At 36.9% G+C, this 17,098-nt stretch overlaps 1 protein-coding gene across 9 annotated transcripts in view; it reads right to left on the minus strand.

Moving 5' to 3' along the window:
- The window catches only part of TMLHE (trimethyllysine hydroxylase, epsilon), a 99,344-nt gene that overhangs the window by 45,589 nt on the left and 36,657 nt on the right, over positions 1-17,098 (minus strand). For 5 of the 9 annotated variants that reach the window (XM_008249465.5, XM_070066878.2, XM_008249466.5 and 2 more), the window contains one exon: positions 10,015-10,191. The exons of the other annotated variants lie outside the window; for them this stretch is intronic. In XM_008249465.5, the coding sequence (XP_008247687.1) occupies positions 10,015-10,191 (177 nt within the window). The remainder of the gene's footprint in view (positions 1-10,014; positions 10,192-17,098) is intronic. 9 annotated transcript variants of the gene reach the window in all.

Here is a 17,098-nt window from a genome sequence, read left to right on the forward strand (position 1 = left end):
TCCTTCCTTCCAACGTTATATATGTGCCCAAAAAAATTGAATGCTATTATTATTTTTTTTTACTTTTTAAACTTTTATTTAATAAATATAAATTTTGAAAGCACAACTTTTGGATTATAGCAATTCCCCCCCCCCATAACCTTCCTCCCACCCACAAACCATCCCATCTCCTACTCCCTCTCCCATCCCATTCTTCATTAAGATTCATTTTTAATTATCTTTATATACAGAAGATCAACTTAGTATATACCAAGTAAAGATTTCAACAGATTGCACCCACACAGACACACAAAGTATAAAGTACTGTTTGAATACTAGTTTTACTGTTAATTTGCATAGTATACACATTAAGGACAGAGATTCTACATGGGGAGTAAGTTCACAGTGACTCCTATTGTTGATTTAACAATTGACACTCTTATTTATGACGTCAGTAATCACCCGAGGCTCTTGCAATGAGCTGCCAAGGCTATGGAAGCCTCTTGAGTCCACGAACTCCAACCTTATTTAGACAAGGCCATAATCAAAGTGGAAATTCTCTCCCTCCTTCAGAGAAAGGTACCTCCTTCTTTGATGGCCTGTTCTTTCCGCTGGGATCTCACTCACAGAGATCTTTCATTTAGGTCATTTTTGCCACAGTGTTTTCGCTTTCCATGCCTGAGAAACTCTCATGGGCTTTTTAGCCAGATCTGAATGCCTTAAAGGCTGATTCTGAGGCCAGAGTGCTGTTTAGGGAGTTTGCCATTCTGAGTCTGCTGTGTATCCTGCTTCCCATATTGGGTCACTCTCTCCTTTTTAATTCTATCAATTATTATTAGCAGACACTGGTATTATGTATGTGATCCCTTTGACACTTAATCCTATCTTTATAATCAATTATGAATTTAAACTGATCACTTTAACTAGTAGATGGCATTGGTACCTGACAACTTAATGGAATTTGGAGTTCCATGGCACGTTTCTAGCTCTACCATTAGGGGAAAGTCAGAAAATCAATTCTTGGAGCAAGGACAGTCTATTCAACAAATGGTGCTGGGAAAACTGGATTTCCACGTGCAGAAGCATGAAGCAAGACCCCTACCTTACACCTTATACAAAAATCCACTCAACATGGATTAAAGATCTAAATCTATGACCCGACACCATCAAATTTTTAGAGAACATTGCAGAAACCCTGCAAAATATTGGCATAGGCAAAGACTTCTTGGAAAAGACCCCAGAGGCACAGGCAGTCAAAGCCAAAATTAACAATTGGGATTGCATCAAATTGAGAAGTTTCTGTACGGCAAAAGAAACAGTCAGGAAGGTGAAGAGGCAACCAACAGAATCAGAGAAAATATTTGCAAATTATACAACTAATAAAGGATTAATAAGCAGAATCTACAAAGAGATCAGGAAACTACAAAACAACAAAACAAACAACCCACTTCAGAGATGAGCCAAGGACCTCAATAGACATTTTTCAAAAGAGGAAATCCAAACAGCCAAAAGACACATGAAAAATGTTCATAATGTTATTATTTTTAAATGCATTCCTTTCTAGTTTGGCAAATTAAAGTTTTCTGTTTAAGATAAATTCTGGTAGTTTAGACTATTTTGCAAACTTTAATTAGAATCTATCTGCTTACTAATAAGACTAATAACATTTTTGTTTTTGTTAGATATCTGTATTTTTTTAATGCAAAGGTCACCAAACTTGTCTATGATCCAGATTTGGCACTTGTTCTGTAACACTGGTTTTGGAAGGCATGTACTTCCATTTGGTTACATATACTCTATAACTGTTTTCACCCTTCCACTGAAGAGCTGGATAGCTGTGACAGAGACCATACTGCCCACAAAGCCTAAAATTATTTACCATCTGGTCCTTTACAGAAAATGTTGGCTGATTTTTAATTTAATGATTTGTCTGCTCATTTCTCACATTTGAATATTAGTGCTTTTCTTACAATTTGGCAATAGTACCTTATATTATAAGTGGATTTAATCTTTTTTATACACTTTGCACATATTTTGCTAAGTTGGCTATTTTTAAATAAATCTTCCTATGTCATGCTTTTTCTTTTATTTGTGAGATAGGGAGACAGAAAGAGACAAATAGGGAGGCAGAAAGCTCCCATTTGCTGGTTCACTCTCTACATGTCTGCAATTGCCTGGGCTGGGCCAGGCCAGAGCTAGAAGCTGAGAATGCAACCCAATATGAACATTAATGTATAGCTTTTGAGTGAACACAGATTTTTTCATCTTTGGGACAAACGCCAAGGAGTGTGATTTCTTGGTTGTATGGTAGTTTCATGCTTAGAAATTTTTTTAAATATTTATGTATTTATTTGAAAGGCAGAGTTAGAGAGGCAGAAGCGGGGGCGGGGTCCTTCCATCCACTGGTTCACTCCCCAAATGGCCACAATGGCCAGAGCTGCGCTGATCCAAAGCCAGGAGCCTGGAGCTTCTTCTGGGTCTCCCATGTGGGTGCAGGGGCCCAAGCATTTGGGCCATCTTCCACTGCTTTCCCAGGCCATAGCAGAGAGCTGGATTGGAAGTGTAACAGCCAGCACTCAAACTATTGCCCATATGGGATGCAGGCACTGCAGTTGGTGGCTTTATCTGCTACTCCACAGCGGTGGCCCCATGCTTTCAGATTTTTTAAGAGACACCCAAAACTGTTTTTCCAGAGTAGGTGTATCATTTTACATTCATATTAGCAGTATATGACTGATAGAATTTCTCTGCATCATCTCCAGCATTACTGTTGTCATTTTTTTAACTTTTATTTAATGAATATAAATTTCCAAAGTACAGCTTATGGATTACAATGGCTTCTCCTCCATAACGTCCCTCCCACCCGCAACCCTCCCATCTCCCACTCCCTCTCCCCTTCCATTCACATCAAGATTCATTTTCGATTCTCTTTGTATACAGAAGATCAGTTTAGCATACATTAAGTAAAGATTTCAACAGTTTGCTCCCACACAGTAACATAAAGTGAAAAATACTGTTTGAGTACTAGTTATAGCATTAAATCTCAATGTACAGCACACTAAGGACAGAGATCCTACATAAGGAGTAAGTGCGCAGTGACTCCTGTTGTTGACTTAACAAATTGACACTCTTGTTTATGTCATCAGTAAACACCCTAGGCTCTTGTCATGAGCTGCCAAGGCTATGGAAGCCCCCTGAGTTCACCGACTCTGATCATATTTAGACAAGGCCATGGTCAAAGTGGAAGTTCTCTCCTCCCTTCAGAGAAAGGTACCTCCTTCTTTGATGTTGTCATTATTTTTCATTTCAGTCATTCAGATAGTTATAATAGTGAAATCTCATTGTGATATTAATTTTCACTTCTCTAATAGTTAGTGATGCTGAACATCTTTTCACATGTTTATTTGCCATTTGTATATAATATTTGGTAAAATATCTGTGTATGTCTTTTATCCATTTTCTAATTGGAGTTTGAGAGTTATTTAGTCTTACTCACATTTAGGACCTGAAGGTGCTCTCCTTATGTTTGACATGTAAGTCTTTTATCTATTTTGAGTTAAATTTTTTATAAGGTGTGAGACTTAGATTGAAATTTCCTTCTCTCTTCCATGGACATTTAATTGCACCAGCACCAATTGTTGAAAAGTTTATACTTTACTGAATGGCTTTTGCCAAAGATCAGTTGACTATATTTGTGAGCATCTATTTCTAGGATTTCTATTCTATTCCATTGATCTATGTGTCTGTCTTTCCAAAAATAACACATTGTTTTCATTACTTCAGTGACCAGGAAGTGATTCTTCCCACTTTATCTCATGTTTATGGATCGCAACAATTAATATTGTTAAAATGCTCATACTACCCTGAGAAACCTATAGATTCAATGCAATCCCTAAAAAAATACCAATGGCATTTCTTGGCAGAAATTGTTTTAAAATTCTAAAATTCGGGGCCGGCACTGTGGCACAGCAGGTTAACGCCCTGGCCTGAAGTGCCAGCATCCCATATGGGCGCCTATTTGCAACTCAGCTGCTCCACTTCTGATCCAGCTCTCTGCTATGGCCTGGGAAAGCAGTAGAAGATGGCACAAGTCCTTGGGCCCCTAAACCCACGTTGGAGACTCGAAAGAAGCTCCTGGCTCCTGGCTTCGGATTGGCACAGCTCTAGTTGTTGTAGCCAATTGGGGAGTGAACCATCGGATGGAGGACCTCTCTGTCTCTCTCTGCCTCTCCTCTCTCTGTAACTCTGATTTTCAAATAAATAAATAAATATTTAAAAATAAAATTCTAAAATTCACATAGAACCATGAAAGACCATGAATAACCAAAGTAATACTGAGTAAAAGGAAAAAAAGATGGAGACATCATATCATCTGACTTCAAAATCTATTAAAATGTTATAGTATCCAGAACAGCATGGTATTGGCATAAAAAGACACATAAGACAATGGAACAAAATAGAGAGCCCTGAAAAAAATACAACTGATTTTTGACAAAGGTGTCAAAAACACTTATGTGAAAAAGGACACTCTCTTCAACAAATGGTAGTGGGGAAATAGGACATCCACTTGTAGAATAATGTATCACTCACCATAAACCAAAATTAACTCAAAATGGATTAAATAATTAAGTGTAAGATCCCAAACTATGAAATTACTAGATGAAAACACAGGAAGATACTTCCCATCATTGGGTGCGACAAAGACTTTTTGGAAAAGACCCCAGAAGAATAGGCTACAAAAGCAAAAAAATAGACAAAATAAAGAGCTTTTGTACAGCACAGGAAACAATGGGAAAAAACCATAAACTAAAGAAAATATTTGCAAACTGCACAACTGGTTAATACTCAGAATTTATAAGAACTCAACAGCAAATGGAAAATGAAACAACCTGATTAAATATTGGATAAAACACCTAAATAGACACTTCTTAAAAGAAGACATACATGCTGAGTGAAATAAGCCAGTCCCAAAAGGACAAATATCATATGTTCTCCCTGATCGGTGACAGCTAACCAAGCACCAAAAAGGAAACCTGTTGAAGTGAAATGGACACTATGAGAAGCAATGACTTGATCAGCCCTTGTCCTGACTGTCAAGGAACAACTTAATACTTTATCCCTTTTAGTATTTTGTTTTGTTCTACTTAATACTATTGGTTGAACTCTGTAATTAACACACAATTATTCTTAAGTGTTGAAATTTAACTGAAAAGTGATCTCTGTTAAATATAAGAGTGGGAATAAGAGAGGGAGGAGATGAACAATTTGGGACATGCTCAATCGGACTTACCCCAAATGGTAGAGTTAGAAACATGCCAGGGGATTCCAATTCAATCCAATCAAGGTGGCATGTACCAATGCCATCTCACTAGTCCCAGTGATCAGTTTCAGTTCACAATTGATCATAATGAAAGGACTAAGAGTCAAAGGGATCACATAAACAAGACTAATGTCTGTTAATACTAGCTGATAGAATTAAAAAGGAGAGAACAATCCAACATGGGAAGCGGGATACACAGCAGACTCGTAAAAGGGCAGATGTCCTAAACAGCACTCTGGCCTCAGAATCAGCCCTTAAGGCATTCAGATCTGGTTGAAGAGTCCATGAGAGTATTTTAGGCATGGAAAGCCAAGATACTCTGGCAAAAAAAGGACCTATATGAAAGATGTCTGTGAGTGAGATCCCAGTGGAAAGAACTGGCCATCAAAGAAGGAGGCACCTTTCTCTGAAGGGAGGAGAGAACTTCTACTTTGACTATGACCTTGTCAAAATAAGATCAGAGTTAGTGAACTCAAAAGGCTTCCCTATCCTTGGCAACTCATGACTAGAGCCTAGGGTGATTACTGATGGCATAAACAAGAGTGTCAATTTGTTAAGTCAACAACAGGAGTCACTGTGCACTTACTCCTCATGTAGGATCTCTGTCCTTAATGTGTTGTGCAATGTGAATTAATGCTGTAACTAGTACTCAAACAGTACCTTACACTTTGTGTTTTTGTGTGGGTGCAAACTGTTGAAATCTTTACTTAATATATACTAAATTGATCTTCTGTATACAAAGAAAATTGAAAAGGAATCTTGATGTGAATGGGATGGGAGAGGGAACGGGTAAGGGGAGGGTTGTGGGTGGGAGGGAAGTTATGGGGGGGCCAAAGCCATTGTAATCCATAAACTATACTTTGGAAATTTATATTTATTAAATAAAAGTTTAAAAAAATGATCTATACTCATTCTTAAAAAAAAAAAAGAAGACATACAAATGGCCAGCAAGCATATGGAAAAATGCTCACCATCACTATTCACTAGGAAAATGTAAATCAAAACCACAATGACCTATTACCCAAATCCAGTTAGAATGTGTAGGATCAGAGACAAAGTGCTCATGAGGATGTGAAGAAAAAGGAACCCTTGTACACTATTGGTAGGTATATTAGACTTCACCATTATAATAAATACTTAAGAAGAGCTACTTAAGAAGGAAGGAGGTTAATCTTGGCTTATGATTTTGGAATTCACAGTCCAGGATTGGGTGGATCCCACTGGTTTGGCCATCTGGTGAGGACAGAGAATTGGCAATGGCAAAATGTGTGTGGAGGAATGATTACATGGTAACCCAGGAAGCAGACAGTGGCTGGGCCAAACTTGGCTTTTATAACCAACCTCCTTGGGAGAACTACCTTCTGAGGGCATGCTTCTAATGACCTAAGTACTTCCTCATAGGCCCGCCTCCTGATCATCATAATTGGATAAAGCCTCCACTCTCCTAGAACCACCAAACCATGACTTTGGAGTTTAAATTTGGGAGCTAAATTCTGTTCAAACCATAGCACTGTGAATGTAGCTCAATACACCCATTGTGACAAACAGTATGCGTCTTCAAAAAAAAATAATAAATAGAGAGAAAGCACTTAGGAGAATCTAGCTAACTTCACCAAGATAGTGGTGGAAAAAGGGAGCCAACCCAGAGAAAAGAACTGAGGAACAGTTTGCTGATGGAAAAGCAGGAAGTAGCATCAACAATAGCAATTGGAAAAGAAGAAAATTATTTTCTTTTCTATCGAACAAATGTTCCATTCTAGAAAGTGTGATTGATTCTCTCAGTGGACAGTTGGGTTGATTTTATTACTCCATTCTCTCTCTATATGTACTCACTGAAGTGAATTATAGGCCACAAGGCACAATCCATCTTTATTCGAGGCATTAACAGTCAGAAATATGAAACTACTAATTTGTTACTGCTTAGAAGGATTACCCCTGTAACATGAATTTGACCCAGTGGATATCATCATTATATTGCACATAATTTTAATTGCTTACACTTAAGATTCAATATTCAATGTTACCTTTTTTTCCCAGGATAGCAGGTTATGAAATGACAGAGTAAAGTACATTTAGGAAACTTTTGGCCTCAATTCCAAGGATAAAGTTTAATTTATAATTTATCAGACAGTCCAAGAATATTTTAAGTTTTATAAATAGTTAAAAAATCTTTTAATTAAATGTTTAATTATGATCCATTGATTCTAAAAGGCTGGTGTGAAAGCTATTTTCACTTTATGCTATGATTTTGAGACAATAAAATAATATTAAAGAATAAACTTACACTTAAAAAATTAAAATTAGAACTACCATATGAACCCACAATCCTACTATTGTGTGATTATATATATATATATATATATATAGAGAGAGAGAGAGAGAGAGAGAAGAATTGTGGTTACCAGAGGCTGGGGAGCATAGGGGAAGGAGAGGAAATGGAGAGGTTGGTTACAGTTAAGTAAAAAGAATAAATCCTGGTGGTTTATTGCACAGTAAAGTAACTATAGTTAATAATAATTTATTGCATATTTCAAAACAGCTAAAAGAGAGGATTTTGACTGCTGTGTCACAAAGAAATGAGATGTCTGAAGTGATGGATATATTAATCATCCTGATTGGTCATTATATGATGTATACACGTATTGAAGCATAACATTGTACCACAAAAACTTGTACAATTATTATGTGTCAACAATAAAATAAAACTTTAAAAAAACACTACAAAATTGTGTTGGCTATTCTAGGGCCTATGAATTTCTATGTAGATTTTAGAATAAGCTTATTTATAGTTACAAAATAATCTTGCTGAGATCTTGATACAGAATTTACCAAAATGTAGTATAACCATTATGGAAAACAGTATGGAGATTCCTCAGAAAACTAAAAATGGATCTACTCTATGACCCAGACATCCCACTTCTGGGAATATAACCAAAGGAAGTGAAATCAGCATATGAAAGAGATACCTGTACTCTCATGTTTACAGCAGGCTAATTCAAAAAAGCAAAGATTGGAATCAACAAATATGTGCATTGACTGATCACTGGATAAAGAAAATGTGGTATATATACACAAATATTCAGTCATAAAAAATGAAAACCTGACATTTGCAACAAAATATATATTTGGAAATCATTATGCTAAGTGAAATAAGCCAGACACAGAAAGACAAATACGGCATTTTCTTGCTAATGTATACACAGAGATTGAAAAAAGGGTGTAAATGTCATATTACTTGATATAAAGTTATAAACATTGCCCACAGAATAATACCATGTACATTACAATATACCCTTCTTTCCCCACTTTGTGATCAGCAATTTGGGGAGAGAACCAATGAATGAAAGATCTCTCTCTCTTCTCTCTCTCTCTCCATTTCCCCTAACCCAGTCACTCTGCCTTTCAAATAAATAAATACATCTTAAAAAAAAGAAATGACATTTTATTGAGTCTTCCAACCATGAATGTGGTTTGCTTCTTCAAGTACTCAGGCCCCCCTTGATTCATTTTTACCAGTATTTTATAATTTTATCATGTATGTCTTGTATTGTTCTATCACGTATATCTTATTAGGTTTATATTTAATTATTTTAATTTATTTGGAACAACTGAATGGCTGCTTTTCATTTCTATTTCTGTATACTGATTATAATAAGTATACAGAAATGCAACTGATTTTATATGTTCATCTTGCATCATGTGGCTTTAATGAATTCACTTACTCTAGTATTTTATTGTAGATTACTTGATACTTGTTTATGTAGTCATGTAGTGTCGCTCCCCGTCTTCATGGAGGAGCGACACTGAACCCTGCGTTGTTCTTTTGTCTGCTCGGCCCTCCCCGGGTTTGCTGCTGGTTCTTCCCGGGTTGGCTACTGGTCCTTCCCGGGTTGGCTGCTGGTCCTTCCCGGGTTGGCTAACATCCCTTCCACCTCCGTGGAAGGGCGGTTCCCCCTGCCACATTCCCCACTTCCGCGGGGGAGCGGCACACCGCCAGCCGGCTCTCTCGGGGGCTGCACAGGTGTTCCCCTTAGATGTTCCTGGTGCATGCCGTCTCTCTCCTCCTTTATAGTCCTCTTCCACCAATCCCAACTCTGCTACCCACACGCCGAGTACGCTGCTCTCCTCCAATCAGGAGCAGGTCCCACAGTTTATTGGTTGAACTGGAGGCAGCTGTGTAGAAGCTGTTTCCCTTCTCAGCGCCATATTGTGGGAAAGCAGATGCATAGAATTAGTCTTAATTCCAGTAACTTAGTCTAGTCCGAGTTGCTCCCAGTTGCTCCCCACAATGTAGTAATTATGCAGTTGTTTATATAGTCAGTCATGTATCTGCACATAATGAGTTTTATTTTTTCCTTTCCAATATGTATGTATCTTATGTCTTTTTCTTGCCTTATTGTAGTGACTACAATGTTCAATATTATGATTAATAAGAATGGTGGGATTAGATTTTAAATGAGAGTAGTGAGAGCAGACATCCTTGTCATATTCCCTATTGTAGAGGGAAAGTTTTGGGCTCACTATTACATAAGGTATTAGCTGTGGATTATGATTTTATCTAAAGAGAAAAACAAGAAGCACAAAAAATGCTTCTAAAGCAAGGGAAAAAAAAGAAATGTAACTAAAAGAATGTCCTTTTTTGGAAAGGGAAAATCCAATTTTCACAATTATTCCATAGAAGAGTTACCCAAATAGTAAGTCTCCTGTCCACTTACAAGTGAAAAAGAGCGTGGTCTCATCCAAACGTATGGTCTTTGGCTTGATACATAAATCCACGCTGGCAGTGTCCAGGCTGCGCTGATGAGTCTTAGAGTTGTAGCAAGATGCTGACCGGCAGTGATCTCGAAGCCAGACATAATCAAAGCGCATCACAGTGTTAGCATACTGTAGTTCTAAGGGAAAAGATCACATTCATCAGGAACACTTATTTAGGAAAATAAAACAAAACAAAAATCTGTTGCCAGAGAACTTTATTCTAAAAGTCTTCTACCAAGATACATGTGAAATTAACAAGGTAGAGACTATCATCATTTATTAAAACATACGATAGAATTTCGATGATTCAAATGGTATGGTGTTGGTATAGGACAAGACAAAACAATGGAAGAGTATAAAAATTCCAGAAATATACCCCTACATTATATGGAAATTTCCCATGTAATAAAGTGGTAGATAAAATTACTTAGGAGATGATTTTTTAAAATAAATGCTATTTGGACAGCTAGGTATCTATTTAAAAAAGATCAACATATATCTCATATCTCTTGTCACCATATCTCATGTAGTTGTATGATCACCAGGATAAAGAGTTCTAAATTTGGGACATAAAACCATTAAAGTATTAGAAAAGGAAACATGAGTAGGTGAGGGTATATAGGAGGTCCTTGCATTATTCTAGCAACTTTTCTGTTAGTTTGAAGCTATACCAAATTTAAAACATACCCTCGGGACTGGCACTGTGGCACATCAGGTTAAGCTACCCCCCTGAAACCCTGACATCTCAAATGGGTGCCAGTTCTGGTCTCAGCTGTCCCACTTCTGATCCACTCTCTGCTAATGAGCCTGGAAAAGCAGTGTAAGATGGCCTACATGCCACTCATATGGGATACCTGGATGACGCTTCTGGTTTCAGACTGGCTCAGCCCCAGCCATTGTGGCCATCTGGGAAGTGAACTAGCAGATGGAAGATTCTCTCTGTGTCAGTCTCTCTTTCTCTCTCCCTGTAACTCCGCTTTTCAAATAAATAAATAAGTAAATAAATAAATATTTTTTAAAAATCCCACCAAACTCTTCTAGACACTCATTTTCTCATTTAGAAAAGTTTACAAAGGCAGTAAAAATTATGAAGTATCTGGGAATACACAAAAAATATTGAGGACTGATGTAAAGAAATCTATATAACTATCTTAAAGGACTTGAAAGATACTTGAACAGAGAAATATCATGTTCAATGATGGACAATTTCAATAAGGCAAAATATAAATTCTCTTATAAATTAATACAAATATTTCATCAGTTTCCAACTTGTATTCTAGTGAAACTTTTCATGTTCTGAACAAGTTAATTTCAAAATTCATACTGGGATAAATATAGACAGTGAGAGAGATCTCCCATCCACTGATTTACTCCCCAGTGTCTTCCATGTGGGTGGATGACTTAAGCCAACACCTGCTACCTCCCAGCATGTGTGTTAGCAGGGAGCTGGAATGGAGAGTGGAGCCAGGACTAGAACCCAGGCACTCTGATATGGGATGCAGATGTCCCAAGCCAAACCCCTGTCCCTGCAAATAGTCAGTTTAAAAGTATAGAACTGATGTAGAATAGATGAATAGATCAAGAGGACAGAATAGAATCCCAAAGCAGACACATGTATACATGGAAACATAGTATATGAAAAATATAGAATTTCATAATGTGGAAAAAAGATGAACTACTCAATAAGTGTTATTAAAATTAGTAGTTAAAAGGCAAAGTAACAAGGAAAATATTTGTAACAAAAAAGGATTAATGCCCAGTGTATAGAATAAATCTCTGTGATCGCTAAGATTAAAACTCAACAGGAAAAGAGGTCAAGGATACCAGCAGGAAAGTCTTTAGAAGAGACCAGTAAACACATGAAGCCCTTCTCTGCTTAGTAGTATTCAAAGGAATGGGTATTACAACCAAAATGGGATATCATTTTATGTCTAGTAGAGTGACAGAACTTTTAAAATTTTATTACAATGAGTGTTTTCATGGATGTGAAGAAATGCACACTTGTGAACATTGGTAATAGGAATACAAATTGTCAAAGCCATATTGAGGGGCTGGCACTGTGGCGCAGAGGTTAATGCCCTGGCCTGAAGTGCCGGCATCCCATATGGGCGCTGGTTCGAGACCCGGTTGCTCTGCTTCTGATCCAGTTCTCTGCTATGGATTGGGAAAGCAGAAGATAGCCCAAGTTCTTGGGCCCCTGCACCTGCGTGAGAGACCCAGAAAAAGCTCCTGGCTCCTGGTTTGGATCTGCACAGCTCCGGCCATTGAGGCCATCTGGGGAGTGAACCATCAGATGGAAGACCTCTTTCTCTCTTTCTCTGCCTCTCCTCTCTCTGTGTAACTCTGACTTTCAAGTAAATAAATAAATCTAAAAAAAAAAGCCATACTGAAAACTCAAGGAATATAATTTTTTCAAAGAATATAATTTTTAAATGTGCATATTTGTTGCTTGATCCAGAAATTCACCTCTCAGTATTTGTTTTATAGAAATAGTCACTCATTTGGAGGTGCACACAAGGATACTCGTAATAGTGTTATGATTTCAAAAAATGATTAGAAAATAAGACAAAAGGTTTTTCAGTGGAGAAAGAGGAGGAATAGCTGAATAAGCTATGGTTTATCCATATTTTAAAAAATGCTGAACGTGTATTTCTCATATAAACTTTCAATAGCAGTACCGTTATCATTTTAAGGAAAAAGAAATTAAAGCTCAGAGAGGTTAACTGACTTTGTAAGATAATATATACTAATTTTGTAAGATAATATAACAACTAGGTGGTAGAGCTAGGACATGAACCCAAATCATCTAATCCAATACCCTACAACACCAGTATTTCTAAAAGTATAGCTTTGGGAATCTGAAGGTGAGACCTGTGGGAGTGAAGAGTGTGGAGCTTGGTGAATTCTCTCTTCCAAAAGCAATGATAAGACTTATGGGGGTGGGCAGAAGGAATGTGAAAAAAAAAAAACACCAACCGTTTTAAGAATCTAGAAGTTTGTCCAAAGGCATAAGGCAAATTAAGAACCATTTTTTGTATCTTTAATTTCTTTAGAATTCTCTACACTATATTCCACAATGGCTTCACCAATCTATGATCTCACCAGCAGTGTACAGGGATCCTTCTTTTCCATATTCTCACCAACATCTGTTATTTCTTGTCTTTCCAACAATAGGTTATGGGCGTTGGGTGGCATTTCACAGTTTTCATTTGCATTTCCCTGATGATTAGTGATGTTGAACATCTCTTCGAATACCTATTGTTGGCCACTTTTATGACTTTTTTGAAGAAATGTTTATTCAGATCCTTTAGTCTCTTTTTAATTGGCTTATGTATTTTAATGCTATTGATTTGGATGACTTTTTAAAATAAATTTTGGATATTAACCCCTGATGAGATATATGGTTTGCAAATGTATTTTCACAACCTGTAGACTACCATTTCATTTTGCTGATTGTTTCCTTTCCTGAGCAGAGGTTTTTTAGTTCATTGATGTGGATTTATTTATTTATTAATTTTCTATTATTAGTCTGAGCTTTGGGTGTGATATCTTAAAAAAAAAAAACTCTTGCCAAGATCAATGTCAAGGAGCTTTTCCTTCTCTTTTATTCTAGTTGTATGGTTTTAGGTTTGATGTTTTGGTATTCTATTCATTTTGAGTTGATTATTGTGTATGTGTAAGATTGGAGTCCAACTTCATTGTTTTTCCTCCTGGGTATATACTCAAATAAAATGAAATCATCATCTTGTGATGATATCTGTACTCCAAAGTTCATTGTAGCATCATTCATAATAGCCAAGATAGAGAAACAAGATAAGTGTCTGTCAATGGATGACAAAAAGTGTGATTATACATATTATGCACATTATATATAATAACTGTGAATATATATATATATATAGAAACATATTTTAGCCCTAACACAGAAGGAAATCCTGACATTTACCACAACATGGATGAGCCTGAAGGACATCAAACTAAGTGAAATAAGTCACACACAGAGAGAAAAATGTTGTGTGATTTCATGTATAAGAGGTCTTCAAAAAATTTATGGAAAATATGTATTATAAAAAATCTATATATGAATTTCAAAAATTTTTGCACCAAAATAAACATATATTCAAAGTAATTTTCCCACATACTTTCTCAGGTACAACCAACTATGTGGAATTCAAATGAAAAATAATTCAAATATACAACTACAGAAAATCAAACAATGGTTTATCAAGGATGGGGGAAGGAAATGGTGAGATATAGGTCAAAAGATATAAAGTAGCAGATATTTAGGATGAACAAATCTAGAGATCTAATGTACAACATGAAGATTATGAGTATAGTTAAGAATAGTATATTATATTTGGAATTTTTGATAGACAAGTAGATTGAAGTTGCTCTTGCCACACAAACAAAAGTGGCTAACTTTCTGAAATGATGATGGATTTGGCATTTTGCTTCACAATGGTAACCATTTTACCATTTACATATCTCATAACATCATGTTACAGACTTTAAATATAAACAATAAAATTTGGTTTGTAAAAGAAGTATTTATTAAGAAAAACGACTGAACCACATGTTGTAAGAACAGTGAGAATCTGTAGTGTGTTTTATCCTGGGCTGCTCCCACTCCCTATCTCTACCCCAGGTCTATCAGGAGTAGTCCTATAAGGGAATGGATAAGCTAAGAAAACCAGCTACTGAAAGAAACTAACTTGATTTGGAGCAGAGCACCCCCCCCCCCCAAAAAAATCCTATGCTTCTGGGTGTTGTTAAAAATTATCAAGGAAGGCATACTTGCTGGGGCAAGCAACAGACCAGAAGAACAGCCAGAAATATAACAAGAGGATCCAGGGAATCAGCTATGATAGATCTGGAAAAACTCCCATACATCCTTGGTATTTGGAAAGCTGTAAACACATGCAGAGCAAATTCAAAAAATACAAAAACATATCACTGATACTCCCTGGGGAGATTAGAACTCATCTTCTGCAACTTTATTTAAAATGCCCAATTTTTCAACAAAACATCATGAGAAATGCATACAAACAGAAATGTGACCTATACTCAAATAAGTGGGCAACAGAAACTCTGAGAATATTATATAAAATTCCATTGCCTAAGTTAGGCATAAAGATAGAAGGACAGAGTGCTATTTAGGACATCTGCCATTCTATGAGTCTGCTGAGTATCTCACTTCCCATGTTGGATCACTCTCCCCTTTATTTATTCCATCAGTTAGTGTTAGCAGGTACTAGACTTGTTTATGTGCTCCCTTTGACTCTTAGTCCTTTCATTATGATCAATTGTGAACTGAAATTGATCACTTGGAATAGTGAGATAGAGAGAGTACATGCCACCTTGATGGGATTGAATTGGAATCCCCTGGTATGTTTTTAACTCTACCATTTGGGGCAAGTCAGCTTGAGCATGGCCTCAGAATCAGCCCTAAAGGCATTCGGATCTGGCTGAAAAGCCCATGAGAGTATTTCAGGCATGGAAAGCCAAGACACTCTGGCAAAAGATCTCTGCGAGTGAGATCCCAGTGGAAAGAACAGGTCTTCAAAGAAGGAGGTACCTTTCTCTGAAGGGAGGAGAGAACCTCCACTTTGACTATGAGCTTGTCTAAACAGGATAAGAATCGGAGAACTCAGAGGGCTTCCATAGCCTTGGAAACTCATGACCGGAGCATAGGGAGACTACTGATGCCATAGACAGGAGTGTCAATTGGTAAAGTCAACAACAGGAGTCACTGTGCACTTACTCCTCATGTAGGATCTCTGTCCTTAATGTGCTGTGTATTGAGATTTAATGCTATAACGAGTACTCAAACAATATATTTCACTTGTGTTTTTATGGGGGTGCAAACTGTTGAAATCTTTACCTAATGTATACTAAACTGATCCTCTGTAAAAAAAAAAAATTGTCAACTCCCAACTTGACTCTCACTGGGATTAAACATGACAATAGGTCTGATCTGATTTCATCATCATTTAAAAAAAATCATCTATTATTTTTCACTTTTTGTTTTCGTGTGAGCAAACTGTTGAAATCCTTACTTAATGTATACTAAGCTGATCTTCTGTATATTAAGATAATCGAAAATGAATCTTGATGTGAATGGAAGGGGAGAGGGAGTGGGAAAGGGGAGGGTAGTGGGTGGGAGGGACGGTATGTGGGGGAAGCCATTGTAATCCATAAATCGTACTTTGGAAATTTATATTCATTAAATAAAAGTTAAAAAAAAAGATAGAAGGACATATATTACCTGAAGAAAATGCCTGCCCTTTCAAGCAGGCTTGGGCTTTATAGGAGATAAGCACTATGGATTATTGAGGCACCATCATCATATATACCTATAGCATGAGCCAATATTTGGTCTTCTTTGAGTCACTTGGTCTGTGAGTGACTCATGCTTTTAAAGCATCTTTACTTCAAGGTATACCTCACTTCAGTGCTTGAAAATTCAGATAGTTAAGTTCACTCAGAGTCTCTGACGTAACTAGTGATACTATGGAATGTGGTTATTCATTTGGCAGTGCCCTAAAATTGGAGTTCTTGCCCCAAGACTTATGGAATGGTAAGTGAAATTGTGTGTGTGCTTGCAAGCATATGTGTGTGCATGAGTGTATAATTTCAAGGTATCCATAACCTAAACATATTTAAACTCATGCCTTTGGAGTACAAAAGTGATTAAGTACCACTAACCCTCATTCAGATTGGTCATCACATGGAGATAATCTAGTAGTCAACAAAATGTTCAAATATCCCACTGCCTAATTCGTACAACCTACGAGATAAGAACAGCTTTTACATTTTAAAAGTGCTAAACAAAACAAGGAAAAACATGGTAATAGTTGATTGTATGTGCCAACTTGACAGCCACAAGACACACAGATGTCTATCTAAACATCAATTCTTTATGTGTTTGTGAAGGTGTTTCAAGAAGTGATTACTATGTCGGGGCCAGCATTGTGGCATAGTGGATAAAGCCAACACTTGAGATGCCAGCATCATATATGGGCAACAATTCAAGTCCCAGCTGCT

Source organism: Oryctolagus cuniculus, chromosome X (assembly GCF_051225735.1).
Source record: "Oryctolagus cuniculus isolate XC-2025 breed Fujian yellow rabbit chromosome X, ASM5122573v1, whole genome shotgun sequence".
Lineage (NCBI taxonomy): Eukaryota > Metazoa > Chordata > Mammalia > Lagomorpha > Leporidae > Oryctolagus > Oryctolagus cuniculus.